Source organism: Zootoca vivipara, chromosome 13 (genome assembly GCF_963506605.1).
Source record: "Zootoca vivipara chromosome 13, rZooViv1.1, whole genome shotgun sequence".
Classification (NCBI taxonomy): Eukaryota; Metazoa; Chordata; class Lepidosauria; order Squamata; family Lacertidae; genus Zootoca; species Zootoca vivipara.
In genome coordinates, this window is record NC_083288.1 from 26,204,546 (window position 1) to 26,230,105 (window position 25,560).

Sequence of the window (25,560 nt, forward strand, 5' to 3'; positions counted from 1 at the left end):
ATGAGTGAAGTTTTGCGGAGCTAAAGAAATTGAAAAACGATGCAAAAGGTATAAAGATAGAGGTAATTTACATTAGACACAACAATTCAGAAAGATTAAAAATTTTGAGGTCTCAAAACAGACGAAGGAAGTCAATATGTATATATGAACGTAAAGATTATTATGATGGCATGGTTTTCTTTGTAGGTTTTTTCTTTTTTGTTTCTGTTTGTTTTGCTTTGTGTTTGTTTGTTTGTTTGCTTGCTTGCTTGCTTGCTTGTTTGTATTTTATGTTTGTAATTTTTGTTGTAATTTTGCATTGAAAGTTAAAATTCAAAAGAAAAGGAAAGGAAAGAATTATGCAAATGCACAATGGTTTTGCCAGGTTCATGGAATATGGAGTTGTGGAATCCTGTTCTAGCTGAGGAATGCTCTGAGGAATTCCAACCTCACTGTTGGCAAGAAGAAGCTGCATCCTCATCGTCATCAGTTCATTGCAGCTCTGGGGTGTGTAACTAAACAATGCCTGCAGAGTCTCTAAGCTGCTCTAGCTTGCCTAAAAGGGCATTCCTACTGAGCTTTTAGGCAGCTTTCAGTGCTGTTTTTAGTCCTTGAAATATCCTTGGAAAGTTTGCATGGATTTCTTAACCCAAAGAGATCTGCCTATCCCTGGAGATACAACGCAAATGAACCCTATCATAAACCACCTGAGAGCATACGGATGCATTTAAATTAATGACTAGAGCATCCTTGCTGTTTCTCGATTTTCATACTTGTTGAAGCTTTTCTGAGGGATTAGGTGTAGGATAGATTTCTAGTACTGTATCCAGGTGCATTTAGGGCAGGCATCCCCAAACTTTGGCCCTCCAGATGTTTTGGCCTACAACTCCCATGATCTCTTGCTAACAGGACCAGTGGTCAGGGATTATGGGAATTGTAGTCCAAAACATCTGGAGGGCCAAAGTTTGGGGATGCCTGATTTAGGGAGAGAAGATGCAGATATAAATCCCAGAAAAAAGGAATGCGTTCAAAAGGAAGTAGTGTTACCAACGTGTTGCAGTTGTGGTCTGTATCGTAAATGCTGCATAGCGTTTTAAGAGATTAAAGGAAGGGCTGTTCGTGTGCCATAGCACTGCAGGAGCACAGAAAAGGTGCAGAATGGGTTCCAGTTTCCTGAGATTTTTCCACTTTCAAATTTAAGAGTGGCTAGCCCTTAAACAGAGAAGATGTATTTGAAAATGGATGGGCAGTGCTTGCTGAAAACTCAATACAGTCAAGTGTTCCACAAAGACAGCCTACATTTTAGTTGCATCCAAGTGCCATTCAGTGATAAAGGCAAGAGTCCTGCAAGGGTCTGAGTACATCATATCTCTGTCTGCCTCTCTTTTCATCCCCAACCACATTTAAAATCTCTGTTTTATTCTTGCTATGTGGTGTTCATACTACTATTTTTTTATTAGTTTTACTTTACTTTTTTAATTTAACTGCATTTTTAACAAAACGTGTCAGTATTGACAAGGATTGTTTGAGCTCATAAATATTGCTATTAGACATAATGTGTGAAATAGTGTGATAGAATTCATTGCCATTATTTTAAACAGTAAAGTGATTTTGCTGTTTGTAGTAAGTGTGTCTCTTAATTCTAGTTGTCATATAATAAGGAATTAACCCTAATAGAGAAACAACACATATTTGATTATTTGCTGTTATTCCAAGAATCAAATCTTTGTTACCGTTCTAGTAGATGAGTGCTTTAGGTATTTGACTGGTCAAATCGCTACATATTTTTTGACTGGTCAAATGTTAAATCCTATTCCACTTTTAATTTTTCAGGGCTGAGCCCAGGCACTGGAAACAGGCTACAAGACCAAATATGCCAATTATTGCTAAACAATTTGGGAGGAGAATCTCATGTGCATGACCCAATGTTTAGTTATTTGTATGTATGTGTTTGTTAACAGAATATTCTCCTTCCTGGATGTGGTCACGCTATGCCGTTGCGCTCAGGTCTCCAGGGTAAGAATGTTTGCAAACTAGTACTGGTAAGGTTTTAATTGCTTGTCCCTTGGGCACCTCCAGTTTGTAATCATATCGCAAAGCCAAGAAAGTGTCCACTTGAAGGAATATTTCAACAGGGGCCCCATTTGCGCTATATATTTAAAGCATACCACTTTAAAAAATCATTGCTTCCCTCCTTCCCGGCAACTTTTGTTTGTCAAGGGTGCTGAAAACTGTTATTCTTCCCCCGCAGAGCTACCGGTGTCATAGTGGTTTCACATTCAATTCCTCTTCCCAAAGAACTCTGGGAATTGTAGCTCCGTGAAGGGAATAGGAATTTTTCATCCTATCAACTCTCAACACCATTTACAAACTACCCAGGGTTCTTTGGGAGAAGCCATAACTGTAAAAAGTGGTACAATACTGCTTTAATTGTACAAGTGCAGAGACATAGAATGCACATCCTCCCCACAGGTTGTATTCCCCACCCCCACCCCTTTTTTTTTACTTTTCTTTTCTTGTAATATTACCAGCTGAGGTCTGTCTTAGTTTCGACCAGCGAAGTCTAACTGGGTGGATTTTTACTATTTTGAGATTTTCAAATAGCCTAGGATAGAGATTCACAAAGAGATGTTACATGTTTCTGCCAACTGCCCTATACTGAATAATGGGGTAAAAGGTTATCACCATAGCAAAAGGGAAGGTCCCTAACCTGTCAAATATATGTATATTCCAGCGTATAAGACGACTGGGCATATAAGACAACCCCCAACTTTTCCAGTTAAAATAGAGTGTTTGGGATATACTCGCCGTAAGAAATACGATCCGGCGTATAAGACGACCCCCGACTTTTGAGAAGATTTTCCTGGGTTAAAAAGTAGTCTTAGACGCAGGAATATGCAGTAATTATTTTCCTGTTACCTCTCTCGGACGCAAACACTGGCATGTCTCTTGATTGTGGAAAATGTCCTTTGCAACTACTCGTGCCTCCATAGGCCTATGTACCACTTAGACAATTTGTTTTTTTAGAGGGTGCTAGCACCTGTACTAAGGCGGACCCAGACAATCATGTCATTCACTGCAAAGTATGGCACCGTAGCCTGAGCATTTGAGTGTAATCACTAGGTGTGGCTGTTTCAGAATTGTGGAAGACCCAACTGTCTGTGGTTCTTTAAAGAGAAAGAAATGGCAGCCAGAACAAACAATGATTTAAGCATTCTCTCAGCAGTTCTGTTGCCAAACTGAAAATCATTTGTTCATGGTTGGGGCCTTTCACGCATGGGTTTGCTAGAAGCATCCCACTGGAAGCTGCACCTCATTAAGGGCCAGCTGCTTTGATGTCAAGTTTAAATCAACCCCAAGTTTTGCTTTATATTTCCGCCATATTTTCCCACATTTTACATTCTTTTCTCTGTCTTCTCCCTTTTCACTGCAGGCGTGGAATGTCCTGGCCCTGGATGGCAGCAACTGGCAACGCATTGACCTGTTTGATTTCCAGAGGGACATAGAGGTATAATTAAGTGGTGTGCAGAAGCAATTTCTCTAGTTAAACTGTAATTACAACACTATGTAAGATCAGTAATAAACTGTGTAATCTTTTGCATCTTTCCCCAGAGCTAGGATTGTTAATTTCTAGTTTCTAGCTCCAGGGTTTCAGATACTGAAACTGTGCTAACTTATTTTACCGGTATGCACATAGGTTTGTGGATATGTGAACTCTCACCTGTGTGCAAAGACATGGATCCCTAACTTGTTAATATTTTTAGTGGGGAAAGATCCAGGGGTGGTAACATCCCATTTAGCAGATCTGGGCAATTAGTTCATTGGTCACTTGCAAGAATAATGCACCATTAGGATGGGTGAGACAGCGTATTTTGGGTGGTGGGCTTTTTGGAGTACTTCTAAGGGCAGCATATTGTAAAATATTTGGGTTAAAAAACAAACAAACACCCATTTGGTAAGGATGCCATTTGGATTTCCTTCCTCGGGCACCAAAATATTTTGGTCCATTTCTAGTTGCACAAAATCTATTCTTTATGTGATAACCATTGCTGTGGAAAGAACCTGTTCTGTTTCCTTGGGGCTCTTAGCCACATTAGTGGCTTCCAAGTGGAAGAACCCTAGCTCAGTGGTGGAACATCTGCCCTGCATACAGAGGGACCCAGGTTCAGACCCCGGCACCTCAAATACCCCAAGTAGGGCTGTCTGAAATCCTGGAGTGCCGCAGCCAGTCCATGTAGAGTAGACAGTACTGACCTAGATGGACCAATGGTCTGATATGGGATAAGGCAGCTCCCTGTTTTCTCATGTAGTCAAATTTCCCATTGCAGCAGTCAGATCCGTGTCATCGGATATGACTTAGGAACTTTTGGCATGAATTTTAAAGCTATACTGTTCATACCAGGAGCGTCTCCACCTCCATTGTTCTGCCCGGACACTGAGGTCCAGTGCCGAGGGCCTTCTGGCAGTTCCCTCGCTGCAAGAAGCCAAGTTACAGGGAACCAAGCAGAGGGCCTTCTCGGTAGTGGCACCCGCCCTGTGGAACGCCCTCCCACCAGATGTCAAAGAGAAAAACAACTACCAGACTTTTAGAGGACATCTGAAGGCAGCCCTGTTTAGGGAAGCTTTCAATGTTTAATAAATTATTGTATTTTAATATTTCTGTTGGAAGCCGCCCAGAGTGGCTGGGGAAACCCAGCCAGATGGACAGGGTATAAATAATTTATTATTATTATTATTATTATTATTATTATTATTATTATTATTATTATTATTATTATCTTTGAACTTCTCCAATATTATTGTGGCTCAGTGACAGGACCCCATGCACGGCTGGCTAATGGTTTTCTGTCATGCTGATGGCTCCTGTCAGCTCATATTTTGTTAAGTAAAATAGTTGTCTGTGGGCTGTCTTTTGCCAGCGCAAACTGGGAAAAGAGTATATTGCAGCAAACAACCATGTATGTGGCTTGAATGATGGCGTGTCAAATCATGATTTGTGCCTGTAGGTTCAGATGACCAATTTGCCACAAGCAAAGAAGAATCTGAGCAGCACACAGGGATTGTGTGACCTTGCCCTAGATTCAGCTTATTATGGACCAAGTACATATAGATTTTAGACATTCTACAGAACGCAGGTTTCTGGAATACAGAATTTAAATGCACAAGTTTAAGGAGGATTTGAGGGTATCAACCGGGAAGGAGTGGGTTAAGCAGGGGGAGTTCATGCTTTTACTAAAGAAATGAGAAAGTTATTTACCACATGGAAAGTTAAGCAAAGCTAATTACTCTGGAAGGTCACATCAATTGAATTCTCTTCCTGGTCTTTTTACAGGGGCGTGTAGTGGAGAATATTTCTAAAAGATGTGGGGGTTTCTTACGAAAGCTGAGCCTTCGTGGATGCCTAGGTGTGGGAGACAACGCATTAAGGTAGAGAGGTCAAGTGCTTTGCCACTGAAAAAGCACAAATAATTTTATTTTTCTATCCAGCGGAGAACCCGAACATGTAGGGTGGGGCAGTGAGCCACTTTCAAATGAGGTTATAGCATTTCCAAAATAATTGGCTCCTGTATTGATATCACACTTAGGTGGTCCCATTTCTATCAGTTTAGAAAATGGGCCTACCAAAAATAGTGGGGGTTGTGCATACTTGCATAACTTTTCGGTTATATAGAAGTATATTAATTCACAAATTAAAATAATTTTTAATAAATGGAATGAATTTATAAGAACCCATTAAGAGTGACTTTCAGGTCCTACAGAGCATGGGGAGCATCAATTGAAAGAAAATAATGAGGAAATGTATGGGAAACATATTACTGTATTTGCCTGCTTGAGTCCATAACAATTTATAGTGTCCTAGAACTGGGGATTACCATTGAAAGGATGTGTGCCATGAGGTTAAAAGAAACCCCTCTCTTATATGAAAGAGGTTTCAAGAGAGAAAAGAAAACATGTCCTCTTTTCTGTTTTCCACCCTTCTGGCTTATCTTTCTTTTAGCTAAATGGCATAAATAAAGCATTCAAGTTAATGGCTGGCAGCTAACCCCAAACCTCAGCTGTTTAGCACTGTGTAGTGCAGTGGGAAAATATTTGAGTAAGGACAAGAAACACTCCCTTTTCATTTTCTCCTGAAAATCCCTATCCTCATGAGCCACCAACTTTCACGTTTGCACCCTTGGTAGGTTCTACAGTTGCTGGATCACAGTCCATTGAACAGAATTACAGAACAGAAGTGGGTGTCTGCAGTGAAATGTTGCAGCGTACTCTCAGTCCCTGAGTCTGGATTGAGGAAACCTGTGTTCAAATTCTAGTTTAGGTCTTCTTCAATCAATCAATCAAACATTTTATTTGCATGCCGCCTTTCCAAAGTTTTAACCATGCTCAAGGCAACTTACAACGTATAAAAGATTATGTAACTACAGATGTTACAAAAGTAGCCATGAACAATAAACAAAACATCTTTGTTCTTTGCTTCTCATTTTCTCCACCCATTTCTTTATTTTAAGTATTCTCTTTTGCTTCTTTTTCAATATCTTTATGTTGGGGATACAAAGTCCACCTGTTTTCTGGGGGTTATACCATTTTCTTTTATTAATTCTAGGCTTCTTATCCCATTACAAAATGTATTAATCATACTTTGCCAACCCTTTATCTCTGTCTCCAATATCTTAATTGGTAACATTCTAAATAAAAAAATTATACTAGACAAAATTTTCATTTTAATTATCGCTATTCTTCCAAACCATGAAAGATTATTTTTTATATATATTCCTCTAGCTTTCCCTTAATTTCCCTCTTTAATTTGTTAAGATTCTCTTGTTCTAAAAATTTTAAATTTCTTGTTATACTTATTCTCAAGTATTTTATTGCATTTCTTAATTTTATATCTATTTTTATTTCCTTCAAGACTATTTATTTTTCCTCTTCATTGTAGTTAAATATCATCAACTCTTATTTGAACCAATTAATTTGCGACCCTGTTATTTCTCCAATTTTTTCCAAATGTTCCTCTATTACCTTCATATTTTCCAACATTTTCGATTATTAGCAAGGTGTCATCTGCAAATAAGTTAATTTTTTTCTTTTCCATTATTGCATATTCCGTTTATATTTCCATCTTCTCTAATTACATTGGCCAGAGTTTCAATTACCAATACAAGTAAAATTGGGAAAGGGGGCAGACTTTCCTTGTACCTTGGGCTAGTGTTATTTGTTCTGTTACACTATTGTTCACTACGACATATGCCTTGTTCCTCAGATATAATTGACTGATTAATCCCTTAAATCACTGTCCAAATCCTAAGCTTTCTATAATCATTTTTAACGCCAGCCATTCTACATAGTCAAAAGCCTTTAAAATATCCAATGCTTCAGTTTATTTCTTCTTCTTATATCTATTTTATTCAACACCCTTCCTATTAAACTAAACATCTGTCTTCCTGCCACAAAGCCACATTGGTTTTTATTCATATATTTATAAATAAAATTATTCATCCTTTTTCCCATTATTGTGGTCAATATTTTAGCATCTTGATTTATTAGGGAAATCGGCCTATACGATCCTGGGTCCTTCAAATCTTTTCCTGGTTTTGGAATTAAGATAATTATTGATTGTTCCCATGATGGAGGGATCCTCCCACCCTCTATTACTGAATTATATAATACTTTTAATTTAGAAACCAATATATTTTTAAATACTTTACAATATTCCGTTCCCAATCCATCTGCTCCTGGGGCTCCCCCCCTTTTAGTTTCCCTATAACTTCCTCTATTTCCTTTTCTGATCACGTTGCTTCTAAAGTCCTATGGAAATGTAGTATAGAACAATCCAAGATGCATGTTGCCCAGACCACTTCCAAAACCTTCCAGAAAGACATGGACTTGCTGAGTATCATGGGACCGGACTAGAGCTTGTCCCAGGGCTTTGCAGAGCTCTGCTACCAGAGGCAAGAGGAGTGCATGCTTTATCAGCTTGACCGCTCAGGGCCCTTACCTGACAGGTGAACTGTTAGATAATGGTTTGCCTGTGAATGTGCAGGGATTGCTCCTACTTCCTTAGTGTGAGCTTGAGCAACAAGCCCCATGATCTCTGGCTAAGGATTGTAGCTTGTTTGGTCAGGGCTCTATGCCTGGGATTGTGGTTTGTTGCACCAGCCCTGCACAAGGGGAAGAATGAAGCAAGAGGCACCCCTGTGTTCACAGTAAACCATTGATTGTGGCTCACCATAATCTGTGCCTTCACAGTGCCTTCACTTCATAAGTGCCTTCACAGGAAGGATCATTGTAAGGATGATGAGATAAAGACTGTGAAGAATTAAAATAGGATATAGTGTTCTGGTACTTTTGTTACTTGAAATGCGGGCTATCCAAACGTTTGCTGGAGGTGTGGAGGAAACGATGGAAATCTATTTCACATGTGGTGGACTTGTGAAATTATTAAGAAATTCTGGAATAAAATTCATGACGAGATTCAAAAGATAATGGGGAGAAATATCCCCCAAAGACCAGAGATTTTCCTACTAAGCATAACATTTCAAACAGAGATTCCATCACAATCAAAAGAGATTTTGTCATATTCTTTAGCAGCGGCTCGCCTGGTTATTGCCAAAAGATGGAAAGAAAGAGAGGCCCCAAAAATTACAGAGTGGCAAAACAAATTGCAGGAAATGTCCGAAATGGCACAACTAACAAATAGTTTGAGAGGAAAAGTTAAGGAAGAATTTGTTAAAAGATGGGATAGATACAAGAAATATGTTAAAAAATATACGGAAGATAAAATCACTATGATAGCGTTTGAGTGAACTGTTAATGATATAGGTTGATTTAATAGATACTTGGAGACTTAAAGAATTAGAATGTGAAAAGATACCAAAAGTAGAAACAGCATTGATTGTACATACATTTGACATTGAAAGAACAAAAGGCAAGCTGCTGGAGGTAACAGGAAGTCCAGAGGTTTATTTATTCAATTATTTATATATTATCTTTTTTATTGTTAGTGTTTTTGTGTGTGTTTTTTTTCTTTTTTCACATTATTTTCTTTCTTTCTTTCTATTTTTTGTTTCTTTCTATGTGATGTATAGAAAATGTTTACAAAATTGTTGCTGAATTGAAAAAATAAAGAAATATTATGGAGGGGGGAAAATGAAATGCGGGCTATGTGCATTGCACTTTTTCTGGTACATTGCATGGTGGCAGCAAAGATTCTCCTTCAAGGAAAGAGAGCAGAATGTTGGCAGCACAGCTATAAAACAGTTAATCTTTCTCTCCTCCTAGTGCTCAGAGAGGAGGAGGTGTTCTTGTTGTTAACAGTTAGGTTTTCATCTCTTCCTCCTAGGCGCTCAGGCCAGTTTTCATGGCTTCCCTCAATTCTCTCGAGAACCCTGTGAGGTAGGCTGGACAGTGACTGGCCCATGGTCACCCAATGAGCATCGTAGCTGAACGGGGATTTGAATCCTGGTCTCCCAGTCCCAGTCCAACATTTAACATGTGTGCGCTGGGGTTTCTCTTTATGCTGGACCTTCTTCCAGGCAATGTTAGAAAGCAGTTTGGAGATCTAGCAAGGGGAGCTAGTGCATGTACTTACCTGCCTGGCACTTGCACACCTATAGGCTACAGCTAGTGTACATGGATGGTATGTATGTATGTAGAGCCTTGTCTTCTGTAGTTGGCAGTGGGAGATCCACATGTACATTACCATCTTGACCACAGCCAGCACATGAAATAGATTGTGAATGGTGTTTTCTTTTTTTTCTTTTTAAACTGGATATCGTCCCTAAATATTCTCAAAGTATTACTTAAAAAAACCCAACCAACCCCAAATCTGCATTATTTGCCCCTCAGTGTGTCAGACCTTTTAAATGTCAGGTGCCACTGATTTAAAATTTATGTCATTAAAAGTCTGAAAAGCACTGTACTTTTTTCTGTCACAAAGGATATTCGCACAGAACTGCAGAAATATTGAAGTGCTGAACTTGAATGGCTGCACCAAGATTACAGATGCGTAAGTGGCATTTATTTCAGCTCTCCGTGGTATTTCTTTAGCTCTTTTTAATCACTTTCCCCCATTTTCTTGGTCGCGCGTTTTATTGCTTGAATGCTGTCAGAGTATATTCGTTCTTATTGTGAATGGGTAGATAGAAAGGGGAAATTGTCAAGGGACCCCTGTCCCACTGTAGGGGGCGACATCTGGTGCGCAGCAAGCCCTTCCTTACCTTTGCATCACCTGCACCAAACCTGCAGTGGTCCCCTGTGCGTATATCAGACAGCCAAGGGATCAGAGGCTAAGCTTGGAGGGCACATGGTTAGGCTGGGCCAGATGTGCTGAGCATCTGATCTCTCTCATTTACTACACCCAAATATATATATATAAAATTTTAATATAAACTGTAGAACATTGTGTCGTCTTAATAATGATATGTAGTTAAAAAGAAAAATCCAAATTAAGAAGAATATTGAGAATCTTAAGTGTGCTTTTAAACAAATAGATTTCAGTCAACTACAATGAAAATGAGGAACCCATTCTGATATAAGCACATGATCACTAAACTTCTTCTACTTAAAAAAATAAAAGACTGAGCAATGAACCTATGTGTGTCCTATTCTCTTCCAGGACATGTACTAGCCTTAGTAAGTTCTGCTCCAAACTCCGACATCTTGATCTAGCTTCCTGCACTTCAATAACCAACCTGTCCCTCAAAGCACTGAGGTGAGTGTAGCTCTTATCCATCCTGATGTAAAAATATCACATTTCTTTGTGATGGAATCCCCTGCTTCATTTTACCATGCTCTGGGCCAGCTCATGGTGTCAATGGTATAGCAGCTGACCAGAATTGGAACAGGGGTGGATGGGTGGGGTAGAGGCACACCTTGTTCTTTCTTAGTCTGACTTGGGGCATTCTAGGAAGGCTGGGCATAAGATGACAATCAGTACAACCTTGGGCTGTTTTCTGGTCCCATAGGGTCAGAGTCAGAGGAAAAGAATGAGCTTCCCAATTAGTCGTGGACCAGGGATGAGCTTCCCAATTAGTCATGGCCCAGAGATGAGCTTCCCAATTAGTCGTGGACCAGGGATGCCACAGAAGGCTGACATCCAAGAAATAGAATGGTCTTTCCTTGCCATTGATTCAGATGTGAGACCCGCTGTGGCATTGCTGTCCGTGCCTTCTCAGCCCCTGCCCTGTTTAGGTCCTTTTGATATAGTAGCCCTTGTGCATGATATACAAACATGCCCATTCCCTTTCTCCTTGCAGTATTGCCACATGGCTTCTATCGCCACCCCCCACTCCATTATTTGTAGAATCATAGAGCTGGAAAGGACCCTGGGGGTCATCTAATCCAGTCCCCTGCATGGAGGAATATGCAACTGTCCTATATGGCGATTGAACCTGCAAGCATGGCGTTATCAGCACCATGCTCTAACCAATTCCTGTCATAGTTTTCAGTTGGTGGTCATCCTTGAAGCTGCGGCAGGGAGCAGAGTTTAGTGTATTATTACTGGCAAACAAGGGGTGAATTTCCCTTGGTTCCAAAGCAAGAATTTTTTACCCTTAAGAGTTAACATCTCTGCCTGCCTTTCCCCTCTGCCCCCTTCTCACCTCTCAAGCGAGGGATGCCCTCTACTGGAGCAGCTCAATATATCATGGTGTGACCAAGTGACAAAAGATGGCATCCAAGCTTTGGTGAGAGGCTGCGGTGGACTCAAAGCTCTGTTTCTTAAAGGCTGCACGCAGGTATGTCTCCAGTGAGGACACAGCAGCTTCAAGAAACCTTGAGTTTGAAGTGCATTTTGTTTTAACTTGGAGCAGAATGAAGTTGAGTGTGGGTCATACATTGTGACATAGAAAGCAAGAGGGAGAACAAATTTTATTTATTCTTTTATTTATTTTACCCTATCCAAAAGAGGTAGAATGGCAATTTGCACTACACGAGTTTCTCTGAGGATAGGGAAGAAGGGAGGAAATCTATGAAATTACTTTTGAACAAAGGAAGTAGAACAGACACACTGTACTTCGTGCAGTTCTTGGCATGCGGCTTTTAAGTATAGGAACTTTTGGTTACTTCTGTTCTAGGATATTTGTCATTTTAAAAGGTGTTGGACTAGAAGAGAACCAAGGCATCCAAGCCAACCTTTTTTGAAAAAACAAAACAAAAACCTGGGCATCTTTAGTGAAAAGCTGATCATTTCTTGCGTCCACTTTATTTGAAATTCTGAAACACACTCCGCAATCCTACCCTTTATCCAAATATGCTCCAAGTTTTGTCTTGAAATTAGAAATTGCTTAAAAAGTAAAAATAGCAAGTTGGATAACTGAATTGGAAATCAGGCTGTGTGTTGAATCCTGTTCTGGGCAGGATGGCCCCTGATCTCAGCTTTGGGCAGGACCTGGTTCAACTAGTTGAGGGCCATTGCTCTGTGTGCTTTGCCCATCTCAAAGAATTTCAGTTCTTTGAGATGGGCCACATGACTTAGTTGTGGCACCTCATACAGGGAAAGGAAAAATCCCAACCTTGTTAGTAATCCCAGGCAAAATAATAAAGCAGCTGTGGCACAAGGCAGTTGCAAGACAGGAGCTTTTCACTGTCATGGTTTCAGTTTTCCTTGTACTGTATTTTTGCAAACATTTTTGTGGATCTGTTAGAGCAGCTTGGAATTGTAATAGAGTAGCATAATACATGTTTCTAGGCCCCCAATCCAGGTTTAGTTGTGGGCAGCTAACCACATGTTACCGCTTGTTGCCTCTTGATTGAGGATGTTCATCCGCATCAAATATGCATCCGGGAGCTTCAGGGCACATCAGGAGATATACATCCACATCTGTATCGGCATCCACATGGATAAAGGATGTTCAGTTTATATTTGCACCGATATGATTAAAAGAAAGAAGCTATAGTGGAGAGGTTTAGCAAATGCAGCCATAATTTTATAGTGCATATTTCTTTTTTTAAAAATAGCTTGAGCCTTTCCCCTTTTTTATGGAGTGCTAAGGAAAGAATATTGATGGAAACAAGGCACTTGTTATCAGTTGTTTTGCCATCTGTTCTCCGTGATTCAAGGACATCCGTAGCATCTTTAGTAGCAGAAATAACTTGGATGTTGCCTCTCTTTTTTTGCTTTAACAAAAGAGCCTCTTTTTCTCTTTTAAACAAAGCATGCTCATGTGAAACCAACAAGTTGTTATGCTTGACATTTTACTATGTTTTTATATGTACTGTAAGCCGCCCAGAGTTGCTGGGGAAAGCCGGCCAGATGGACAAAGTTTAAATATTAAAAATTTCTTATTATTAAAGGCACTTAAGTCCATAAAATTCAGAAACTCTGATTCTAGAACCATGTGGTTACACTATGAGATTTTCAAACACCTCCATAATGAAGCCAAGTATTTTGAGAACCCAGCCAAAGAAATTCTGGGGCTATGATGCCACAAAGGTGTAGTACTCATGGGAGTATAGAATGGGGTAGGGAGAGGCCTTGCGGAAATGCAACATTTCTCTTGTTCTTCCCTCCTTCATGGCAACCTTGATGCTGAGAGTTTCTGCTGAAACCAAGCTTTGAAAGCCTATTAGATGCCGTGGGTCCCATGGCGACACGAGACACCAGAGACCCATATGGGCTCTTAGCTGTCATTGAGAGGGAGAAACCAGCCCTTTCTTTTTAAAATAAAAACTGAGACTTAAAAAAGAAAATCTGTTCAGTAATTTTTCTCCTGAAAAAGAAAACCCAAAATATGATTTCACTCTGACTCTTTAACAAGTTGCTTCCCTCCCTCCCTCCCTCCCTCCCTCCCTCCCTCCCTCCCTCCCTCCCTCCCTCCCATTACACTTTTGTTCTAGTTGGAGGATGAAGCTCTCAAATACATTGGGGCACACTGTCCTGAACTGGTGACTTTGAATTTGCAGACCTGCTTGGTAAGTAATTGGTTCACACAAAACCCAATTCGCTCCTGTTTTTCTTAACATGCAGAGGCCATGAACTATGCAGAGTGACACTCACACCCCCGAGAAATGCCTCTCCCTGTTGGTTTGGAGTAGTTGCAATCCTGGTAGCTTGATGTTCATCTTATTTCACAGGGGCAAAATCCCAGCTCTGTGGTGGATGGGAATGTGTGTTAAAATCTGGCTATAAAAATCGTCAGTAGCTGAGGGGATGGGCAAGTGTTTGTAGTCGCTTGCATCTCTGTGCCTATAGCCATTCTTGACCCTTTGCTTCCAATCATGTTAAGCAAGACATTCAATGCCCCTAGTATACTAGGCATACAGACGTTATTAGAATTTCCATGGTGCCCCAAAGCCACTGAAGGCTTCCTAAAACCGAGATATTCCCCTGTATAGTTCCTGTGGGTGAAATAAAGGATATTGGAAGAGAGCTCTCTCCATTTAAGAGTCTCATGCCCTACCAGCATGCTTGAAGTTACAGTCCAACAACATATTGAGGGCACCTTGATCACTCTGCTCTGGCCTCTGGCCTTACAAAATCCACTGGACTCCACCCTCAGATCACTAGGAGCTTGCCAACTCTACTCACTGACTGGATATTTTTAAAATCTCAAGTTGGCAACCATATCACCACCCTAGACCATACAATGGATACCTTCTGGATATAGTAAAGAACTCTCCTAATGTTAGCATTTAATGTGACAAATCTATCTGGTCTGAGTTCACCCTTGGCCAGGAGGCGTTTCAAATTTTGTTTGCAGGGCAAGCTGGAAAAGATTCTTTTGGTTGGGTTGGAATGCTTTCTTGTCTCCGTATTTAACTTTTGTGTGTGTGTGTGTATTTTTAAAAAGTTGGAAGAGGAAGTACATTTTTGTCCTGCGAGAAAATATCCTGTACCATTTTGTGGTGGTGCCAAAAATGGAATGTTGAGCCCAAAAAAGGAACAGATTTTGAGAGCCTGTGTGTAGTTGGCATCCTGTTTTTTTCATGTGATAGTTGCTAAAATGAGTTTACGAAATAATACTTAACATGTAATCTTAGGACTCAGAAGGGTTCTCCCACCCCTGGAGCCCAGTTCAAATGTCATATCAAACCAAAGTTTAAAACAAACTGTGGTTTAATGGGAACAAGCACCATTGTGGTTCCTATTGCGCTCCTCCCCCACAACCTTTGCTGCCCCGTTGTGGACAAAATGTGCCAGTGTTTGGCTTATCCTGTTCTGAACCCTGGTTCATGGTTGATTTACACCCAGCAAAGTAATAAGCAGTACCAAAAATTGTTCTTGACTGACTGCTTGTCTGCCGAAGGCAGCCCTGTTTAGGGAAGTGTTTAAGATTTAATAGATTATTTTAATATTCTGTAAACCCAGCCAGATGGGTGGGGTATAAATAATAATAACAGTTGTTGTTGTTGTTGTTTGGTGGAAACCAACCTTAGATAGATAGATAGTTTATTACGGCCATAGGCCCATATTCAATACCAATATACATTGTACAACAAAGCAAATATGACAAAATAAAATTAATAAAATTAAAATACATATCTAAAATCATAAATTTCTAGATTCCATTAAAATAAGAGCAATACAGCACTTAAAATATCAGATTATCACTATAAATCAGTATTATATAAGCGAGATCAATAATCATAAAGTAATCCATTTTTCCTCTTATAAGCTAAGACTGTAATCAGAAACCTGGCAACAAAAAGGGACCTACTCGGATCAGAATCTTGCAGTAAATGTGTTAACTGTGTTTCCAAGGAGTCACCCGAGGTTTCCGATAATAAAGGGAACAAAAATCTGGTCCTAGAAACTGAATGCAGTGGGCAGCAAAATAGTATATGTTGTAAGGATTCAATAGATCTATTATCACATACACACACAGCTGAAATCTGACCTTTGGAAAATCTATTGTTCATAACATTGGAAGGAAAGGCATTAAATCTTGCCTTAATAAAGGCGTATCTGTGGACCGCTACAGACAAGGAAGTCAAATAAGATGGTATCTGCTGGGAAGGCACTATGCCAAGATTTAGTGGTGAGCAAGTGCCACTACCCAGAATGGTGTTTTGTTGGAGGTCAATCTCCTCAAGTTTTTGAATGAGGGTTCTTTTAGCCGTGGCTAGGTCCAGTTTTAATAGTTCTGATGGGGACAATCCATAGGTCACTACTTTAGAATGGATCTCTCTTGCCCATGGGCTGGGAAAATCATCCCTCCAAAGACATTGAATCAGGTACAGATTCGGGAGCCTATGCCATAAGGACAACCAATAGCAAAGGCTGCGCCTCCAAAGAGTATTTTCTAAAGATGTAGTTTTTAATTCTAAGCGAATAGCCGCATTGCTAACGCACTGAGGGAGTTTTAACAGCCGTCTTAGGAATTGGTTTTGAATTACCTCCAATGGCATCAAATTTACTGCGGTCCCCCATAAAGGGACAGCATATGCCAGTGTCGCGATCACTTTGGCTTTAAATACCTTCAGGGCGGATGGCACATGAAGAGCCCCATCGGAAAAGAAAAAGCGCAGAAGCGCAAAAGAAAGGGCTTTAGCCTTATTTGAAATATATGCAATATGCGCCTTCCAACCCAGATTGTATTGGAGAAAAACTCCCAAATATTGAAATTTATAAACCTGTTCAATAGGTTTTCCATCTAATTGCCACTTATAGGATTTTCGACTTTTTGAGAAGATTAGTACTTTTGATTTAGATTGATTTATAGTAAGGGAATTGGTTTTACAGTATGAAACAAATATTTTAAGTGCTCTCCTGAGGCCAATTCTTGAAAATGACAAAATTACTGCATCATCAGCATAGAGTAGTAATGGGCATCGATAGTTTGCAAGACGGGGGGCATGAATAGTTGTCTCAGATTCAGCCAATGGTATCCTCATGTCACTAATAAATAAATTGAAAAGAAAAGGAGCTAGGATACAACCTTGACGGACTCCTCTGTTGATGGGCACAGAGTTTGTCAGATCGCCGGCTGGGGTTATTCTCACCCTAGCAGCCGACCCCTCATGCAGCTGAATTATTAGCCACAGAAGTCGTCTGTCAATTCCCCATCGAACCAACTTTTCCCAGAGTAACCTTCTGGGGATGCTGTCAAATGCAGCCTTAAGGTCGATAAAGGCCGCACAGAGTTGGCCTTGGTTTGAAGAAGAATATTTTCGGGCTAGATGGTGCAAAACTAAAACATGGTCCGTTGTTGACTGGTTCGGTCTGAATCCTGCTTGCTCAGGGCCTATCAGTTTCTTTTCTTCAGCCCATTGAGTAAGTCTACTCAACAGAAAATGTGCGTATATCTTTCCAATTATTGACAATAGGCTAATATTCCTGTAATTCTCCGGATCATCTGGGGAGCCTTTTTTATATATTGGAATTATTATAGCATCCTTCCATATTTTTGGTACCCTTCCAGTTGCATTAATGGCATCGAAGGTGACAGCCAAGATTTTTGCCCACCAGTCAGAATGTAGTTTTATGGCTTCCACTGGAACCAAATCTGGCCCGGGGGCTTTGCCAATTTTAAGTTTAGAAATTAGATCCAAGATTTCGTCAGGATCAATAGGGGACCAAATGGGGAGATGCTCAAATACATCATCAAGAGCGTTGGTATTGGGTTCTGTTGATGCAAAATATTTCCTAAGGAAGGATTCCCAGACTGGGGCAGGAATAATTGTTAGGGGGTACCTCTTTGATCTTCTATTAACCAATTGCCAAAATTGCCGTGAACTACGTGAGCTAGAGGCGACTATGAGTGCCTGCCAGCGATTTTGTTGCCACTCTTGTTTAGCCATTCTCTGAGCTTCCTTATATGCTATTTTTGCTTGTTGGTAATTTCTAGGTAATACTAAAGCACCAGAAGATTTATATTCTTTGTAAATGGCACAAAGATGCTGTCTAGCTTGTTTGCAATGTAAGTTAAACCAGGGGGCACCAGTCTTAAAATGGGCCCAATTTACCTGAATAGCTGGTACTGTAAAAAAGGACATAAGATCTTCCGTAAGCAGAGAGAATGAATTAATAATTTGTTCATACCCATACAGATCTAAATCTAAAACAGCATGGGTTTGAACTATCTCTTGTTGGAAAAATTCCGTATATTTCTGGGCTTGACTTACAGACCATTTTGTTCCTCTCACTTGTTCTGCAGCATTTATTCCCATATATATGGGGTGCCTAGACTTGACTGGCTGCCAGTCTAGGGAAAGCTTGGCACTCAAGGGAAGATGGTCGCTCATTTGAACGTTTTCTACTTTAAAATAAGAACAATTTGGGAATAAATCTCTGGAGACAATAAAATAATCAAGAACACTATTTGTATGTGTGCTCAAATGAGTAAAATCACCCGGAATATCCGGGGGACAGTTCCCGTTTAAAATTATTAAATTCATACGTAAAATCAGCTGATAAAGGAGGGTGCCTGCTTCATTGACCCTATTATCTTTCGATTTTCTTTGTACGTGGGGGGATAGGTCCAAGTTCTGGTGATCAGGGGGGACCCACCATTTGGCCTTGCCTAACGCTTCCCAGTTTGCAGCTGTACGAGCATTGAAATCACCTCCCAAGACTGATGAGGTATTCGGATACTTAGTATAGCAGAAAGCTAGATGTTCTTCAAGTGCTTCCCATTTGGAGTGGAGGTCCGCTGCTTGCCCCCCAGGGGGGAAATAAACATTTGTTACCAGTAATTCAAATTTCCCTCCTGAAATCAAGCCTGTGATCGCGTAAGGAGGGAGTGATTTCACAAGTGTAAGTTTTGCTTGCAATTTGAGGGAAATGGCTATCGCCAAACCTCCTCTGGGGCGTCCACCTTTAAGAGAGGGACAAGCTGGAAGTAAAATAATATCATATCCGTTTATATCAATCACCTCCTCTTCCCAAGTTTCTTGTAAAAGAATTACTTGGAATAAGTTAACAAATTTTAAGAAGTCTGGATCAAGTTTCTTCCCCCTCCATCCCGCAATATTCCAGCATAGAAATGACATCAGAGGGTGACTAGGTTGGTCGTTAGGTAGTCAAATCGAGTGGGAATGGGATTCTGAGTTCGGGGGAATTTCAGCTTCAAAAAATTCAGTTATTTTTCTTTGAGAAGGTGGCAATCGTGTTATACATCCCAATCGTTTAGATTTACTGGGATGGTTTGACTGTAAAATCAAGCCACTCGTCTCACTAGAGGCAGGTTTTAGGCCTAAAATAGTTGGCTCTTCAGAGCCAGATGGTAGAATTAGAGGGGTATTACTTAGGGAGAGAGAAATTAAGTCAACAGAAGTAGTGCCACTAGTTGGATTTTCATTAATTGTTTGAGTAATTTTGTTAATACGACCCGTTGGGTCTTCAACCAGATCACTCTTCGGGGCTGAGAATAAAATAGGGTCGTCTCTCATTTGTTGAGCTGGTTCAGCTGGTTCTGTTACCAGTTCGATGATATCTATGGATGTATTCAGCTTGCTCACGTTGGAAGAGAGTGGGTTAATAAAGTTGCAAGTAAGCGCACTCATATAGGGCACTTTATATGGAGAGCCCAATTCGGCCTCATTAAGTTCTCTCATTTTATCCCAGGCAGATGTTGTGGCCATATTTGCCTCAGAGGGGGGTTGCGTGGTGCATGAGTCTGGTGGAGAGGTTTTCGCCTCCAGATTATGGAAGAGTGGGTTCATCTCAGCAACAACCTGTTGGCTGGAAGGGGTGGGTGCCTTCCCAACCCACAAGTCCAGCTCTTGGTGGTATAAGAATGGGGCAGAATCTGAAACACAGTCAGGCATGTTTTGTTTAGGTAGTCTCAGCTGTTCCTTCATCACTTTTGTCAGGCAAAGGCGGAGAGTGTCCATTTTATGGAGTATTTCTTTCTGAGCTTCTTGTGGGAGAGCACTATAAGAATGAAGTAAGTTATTTTCAAAGCTGTCAAGGACGGTTCCCTGATTCACCGCATACGTGGGCCCAAGGGAGTCCAACTTTTGAGGGTCCTTGGCTGCCAGACCAGTAGGGTTATTAAGGATGTCATCCACAGAGTTTATATCAATTAGAACATGTTGGTCAATCTTATGTTGGAGAGTTTTTGGCAAAATTACAGTATGGGGAATAAGTGGAATTGGGGGTGCTTCATTTTTAAAGTACCTTGAGATTCTTACACCACTTGTCTTCAGGTGTTCTCTACATTTGTACACCAGTTTTGCCAGTCTCCCGTCATAAAATGAGACCACCGCTCTGGCAAGGAATCCGTCGAAGTATAGATATTCCACTTGGGCCAAGTCAGTAGAGTTATTAAGGATACCTGGCATATAGAGCTTTAGAAAGTTCAATAGATGGGCTTTACGCTCTTCTTGTGACAGGAATCCTGGGGGTTTAGGATAATTTGATAGAACGAGCTTGTTTCGGTACAGCACCAGATTCCAGTTATTATTTGTCAGGTTCCTCTTCTTAGAGGGATTGGTCTTATCTGCAGATAAAACGTGAGACCATGGATCTTGAATCAAAAGGTCTTCCTTGGAGTTAGGTGTTGGGGTAGGCGTTAGGGGTTCCAAGCATTCCAATGCAGCATCAGGGCAAGGGTTTATAGAAAGTTCTTGCTTAGAAGGCTTCCTGGCAGGAAGTTTCTTGGTGTTCCCACTGATCCCGGTTATTGGGGAACTCTTGAGGAGTTTAAAGAGCTTTTTAAAATCCATTTTTTTGTAGCGCACTGCCTTGAAATTTTTAACATTTTTGCTCTTTTTTGCACTTATGGGCCTCCTTTTCAAGGCGATAGCCCTGCTGGATCTCTTTACATTCCTTGATGATCTATTTTTGCAGGTGGTAGGAGGGAAGTTGTTGTTACTTTCCAATTCTGCAGTCACTCCGCCAGGTTCCCTGCAGAGGATTTTACAAGTGTCCATCATTATAGTGAGGATTTTTGTACAGGTGCCCAGGTAGGATTTTATATGTTCAATATCCTCAGTTAAAAGCACAAGCCATTTGATAACGGATAAATCCTCACCATTTGTCTCAGGGGATTGGAAGCAAGAATCTTTTGATGTTTTAGAGTTCCCCGAAGACAGCTCTGCAATTTGATTTAACATCAGTTCCTCCACTTCTCGGTCTTGGGATGGTTCAGGAGAAGCTAGGGGTTTAAGTCTCTGTTTCGGGAGTACTTCGGTGTCTGTACCAGTTATATTTGAATTTATTTTGAGCTTTATCGGCCCATTGTTGTGGCATTCCTCCACACAATCCTCTCTCTGCACTGCCGGCCCTTCGTTGTGGCTGGCAGAGGACTCGGTGCAGAGGGGGGAAGTTTCAATTTTCTGCTGATTCTCAATCAGCTCCACTTTGCCCCTATTCTTATAGGGCCGAGTGATTTTTGTTTGTGCTTCCTTTAGAGTAGCTCTTTTAGAGAGAGGTCTTATATCACTCCGAGGAAGGCCCGAGGTTTTACAGCCACTCCGGGTCGTCACCATTATTTATTTGGTAAAAATCAGGTTGGTAAAAGTCTCGCTTCAGTTCATTTGCTTGGTTAGTAGAATGGTGGAGCAGGGAGTAAATGCAGGGAGATAACGATAAGAGCAGTCACAACTTGAAAGGTTTCTTCTTTTAAAAAACGCTGAGGCCCAGACGCTCCCCCAAGTGAAGGTCAGGAAGACTTTAAACAACTCCCTGCTGTACTTTAATTCCTTAAAACCTATGACTAAAACTTAAAACTTAAAACTGAGCTAAATTAAGTAGATAAGAATAAAACGAAAATAAAATATAAACACGGTATAAAACAGTAAAAAACTTAAAAACAAACCAGTAAAGTACGGAGGTCAGAAGGGAGGATGTTGATACTCCGCCATCTTAGATCTAAAAAACCAACCTTTAGCCTGGGTTTGGACAACATGACAAACATGCAGATTGTTTTGTCCACAGCATGCTGCGGGAATTTTATGAGCAGTGGGTCCATCATGCTGCTCTTTCACATTAAACAATAGTTTGCTTTCACCTGTGGGTTTCATGCACCAGATGAAACAGACCAAAACCTTGTCGCACATTGCAAATGACTTTGATTCCCTTCTCTCCTTCTCTAGCAAATAACAGACGATGGCCTCATTACAATATGTAGAGGGTGCCACAAGTTACAGTCTCTGTGCGCCTCTGGCTGTTCCAACATCACCGACGCCATCTTGAATGCTTTAGGGCAAAACTGTCCAAGGCTTAGGTAAGTAGGCTTTGGGTTAGAGGACTGCATGAGAGGATACAAGGTTAGCATCTGAACATGGGGTGCATGCTGGGTAAGAATGGGTAACATGAGGGGAATCAAAAGCTCACAGAAAGGGGTTGACATATTATGTGGAAGGGGATGGGCCATAGAAAAGGAAATTCATTTGTTTATACTTACAATCTGTCTCATAGGTTCAAGGCAGTGAAAAATGTCATTGCCCAGAATGAAACGTGCCACAATTAAAACAGGGGCAAGCAAACATTTTTCTGTTAAGGGCCAAAATCCCTCATGGGCCACATGCTCACTATGGACCAAGCTGAAATAGTGTGTGGAGTCAGAGCAAAAAGTAGAGGAGGAAACCCCCCACTTTCTTCCTCCCTGCCCAGCAGGCTGCCTGGAAAAGGACAGATCACTCTTCCCAAAGGTCTGAACTGATTGCTTACAGAAAGCTTTTGAAATTAGACTAATGGCCGTAGGTTGCCTAAAATACTGTTAATAAACCTAGCTTCCCTTCCCAGAGCTAGGTCAAGAGGACAATAGGGATGGGCTTCAAGCAATTTAACTCCCACAAAGTTGTGCGACATTGATCATCAGAAAGTGAGATTGCAAGGGTTTGATGGGTTCAGGGTTTAGAGTAAATAAGGATGAGCTGGAGGAGTTTTGTCAAATATGACAGGCAGGCAAGCAGAAAAAGAGAACAGGAAAAAAACTGTCTATATAAGGAGCGATTATGGGAAGTGTAAGAATCTTAAAAACGGGGAAATGTGTAGCTTGGGGGATTTAAGATGTATTATGTTGTTAGGATTGCTGATCTATAGAGTGAGCCCATCAAGTGAAAGATCCTCAACTACTTTGGTGGTCTTGGGGTTGCTTCTCCACAGGCACCAAGTTTGTGAGATTTCAGAAATGGATTTCTGAAAAGCACAAGTGCTTAATTTGCTGTATTTTATTTTCTGTGCAGAATATTGGAAGTGGCTCGGTGTTCTCAGCTCACTGATGTGGGGTTTACCACGCTGGCTCGGGTAAGCATCTGATGCTTTTGTTTTCTTGTTCATAGACTAAAAGCAGTGAGTGGTGTCTTACTTGTAGAAGACAGGTGCTGAACACCCCTGCCCCATGCCATACCTGGCTCAATACCATAAGCAAGCTGGGAAAAGAGAAGAGTGGTTTGAGCAATGAACTAAGAGGAGGTGATGTGTTGATTTGGCGCCCTTTTCTGCACACCCTGTATAAGGCTGTATAAGTGAATGGGGATGGGCATGTGAAAAGAAATATGTAACTGCCACTGCCATATCCAGTTTGTGTCCCTGAGAGAGCCTAAGGGCGAGGATAGAAGCCAAGGTCTGGATTGAACAGCCATGGAAATGGAGGTTCAACAAGCACCAGAACCTGGCAGGACTGATGTCTGAAAGCACACACCTCTTCAGACTTTTGCAATATGGTAGCATCTCACTGTGCTCATTGGAAGGACAGATCATGAAGCATTGAGTTTATGGGTGGGGAATCACACCAGCTCCAGCCAGCAGGATCAACGGTCAGGGATGATGTGAGTTGTGGTCCAACAACATTTGTAGGGCTGAGGGTCCCCATCCCTGTTCTAGACCTCAAATGCAGAGATTATTGTGACTCTCCCCAGAGAAATCCCATCGATGGAACTGGTCTGACTACGTTGAGAAATCTAGTTGATGGGAGCAGAATAAGCCATTTAAATAAGACAATTTCCATAGCTGCATAATATGTTCTTAACTACAGAGTTGGGGTTGCTTTGGAGCCAAATCAGGGAGAGGGGAAGATAATACGGTACACTTTCTCTACCAAGCAAAACTTGCTCCAGAGTGGCCAGCACTAAGGGCAGCACCGTAATGCAGTTGGATCTTCTTGCAGTCTCTGATTGTGGAAAGAATGTTTCTTTTTAAGACACCTGTTGGCCTCATTTCTCCAGCAGCTTACATTGGAGTGATCCCATTGAAGTAAATGGGACTAGCCTATAGCCATCTTACCTTGCGTTCAGAAGGAAGAATCAATACATGCTTAAAAAAAAAAACCACAAATGCTTAATTTTGTGTGTGTTTTGCTTTGTTTTTGATTCTCCCCAGAATTGTCATGAGCTTGAAAAAATGGACCTGGAGGAGTGCGTTCAGGTATATGAAATATCTTCATCCCATTTCTTAGGGGTGGGGGTGCATGCATGTGCAGGATGTCATGGATGTTGACCATGACTCAGAGAATGCCATAATTTGTTAAGAGAAGCCTTTACTTGAGATTGTTTGTCCACATTCCAACAAGCAGGAAGTGTTTTGTGAGTTGTGCTTTTCCTCTTTGTGTGCTCGGAAAGAGAGATCCATCCCTGCATGGAAGCATTTTCACAAGAATGCTTTGGTGAGGGTCTTGGTCACTCATTCCCCCACCCCAAAGGAAAAGATGTTCTTGAACTTCCTATCGCCGTAATATTGAGACATAGTAGTATATAGTCTCACTAATCCTATCCACTTAGAGTGGTATTGAATTCTAATCTCACTCATAGTAGACCTATTGAAATTAATTTATAAGGCTAACTTAAGGTTCATTAATTTCAACAGGTTTACTCATAGTAGTGCTTAGATGAAAACAGCCCCTTAGTTTGAAATAAAATCTTGTGGGACAAAATATTGCTGTAAGATGAGTGGCAGCTGCTCTAGCTCCGCCACCTTCTCTCTGCCCAGTAATAATTTTTTTAAAGTACCATAGGGCTTCATTGTACTAAAGGTTTCTCTGCTCTACTTCATTGCCTGTTGCATGCAAGAAGAGGGGGACTTGGAGTGCAATGACCTCGCTTACTGCATATCGTCACAGGAGAGAGGAAGAGGCAGTGCAGAGGTGCTGCTTTTTGCAGTAGCCATATGGCTCCCATAACATCCAGCCTAGCAATTCTCAAACTTCTGTTTTCTCAGACTACTTGAAAATTGCTGAAGGTCTCGGTGGATCACTTAATGAACTTGTTTGGTTCTGTGAACCAAAGCACGCACACAGCTCATGTTTTAATAACTGTAGGCTTTCATTTCTAATGTGATAGATGTGCTTCTGAATTAAATATGAAGAAAAGTAAAAATATAATTTTTTCTTCAGTGCCAGTATCCCAATGCGAACTGGCACAGTATCATGGAAATCAGAGGCCCTGCAGGGACCCCAGGTTCTTGTTTGCTGATTTGAAAGTCCATCCCTGGTCAAAACAGCTTTGCTCTCCATCAGAAAAAAAATAAAAATCAATGAAGTGCAGGGTCAGGCACAGATACAATTTTACTGCAGGCCTCATGAATGCAGCTTGCAGACCACAGTTTGAGAACTTCTCTATGTACTTGATGAGAGAGGGGATGTCTATATTAGGGATTTTAAAACTCCAGGAGCCTTCTGAAGACAGTTGACTCGCCCAGCAGCCATGTGCCTTTATCTGGAAGGCCTACCTCAAGCTTTGACATTATTCTGCTGTTAGTCC

The 25,560-nt window shown here is 41.0% G+C and overlaps 1 protein-coding gene across 3 annotated transcripts in view; it reads left to right on the forward strand.

Annotated features, from left to right (window-relative positions):
• The window catches only part of FBXL20 (F-box and leucine rich repeat protein 20), an 88,420-nt gene that overhangs the window by 52,328 nt on the left and 10,532 nt on the right, over positions 1-25,560 (forward strand). For 2 of the 3 annotated variants that reach the window (XM_035136440.2, XM_035136443.2), the window contains 10 exons: positions 1,941-1,995; positions 3,413-3,487; positions 5,312-5,406; positions 9,914-9,982; positions 10,592-10,687; positions 11,585-11,711; positions 13,813-13,887; positions 21,955-22,085; positions 23,050-23,110; positions 24,185-24,229. In XM_035136440.2, the coding sequence (XP_034992331.1) occupies positions 1,941-1,995; positions 3,413-3,487; positions 5,312-5,406; positions 9,914-9,982; positions 10,592-10,687; positions 11,585-11,711; positions 13,813-13,887; positions 21,955-22,085; positions 23,050-23,110; positions 24,185-24,229 (829 nt within the window). Of the gene's footprint in view, positions 1-364; positions 1,996-3,412; positions 3,488-5,311; positions 5,407-9,913; positions 9,983-10,591; positions 10,688-11,584; positions 11,712-13,812; positions 13,888-21,954; positions 22,086-23,049; positions 23,111-24,184; positions 24,230-25,560 lie in introns of all 3 variants that reach the window. The other variant, XM_060281509.1, reaches the window with a different exon arrangement.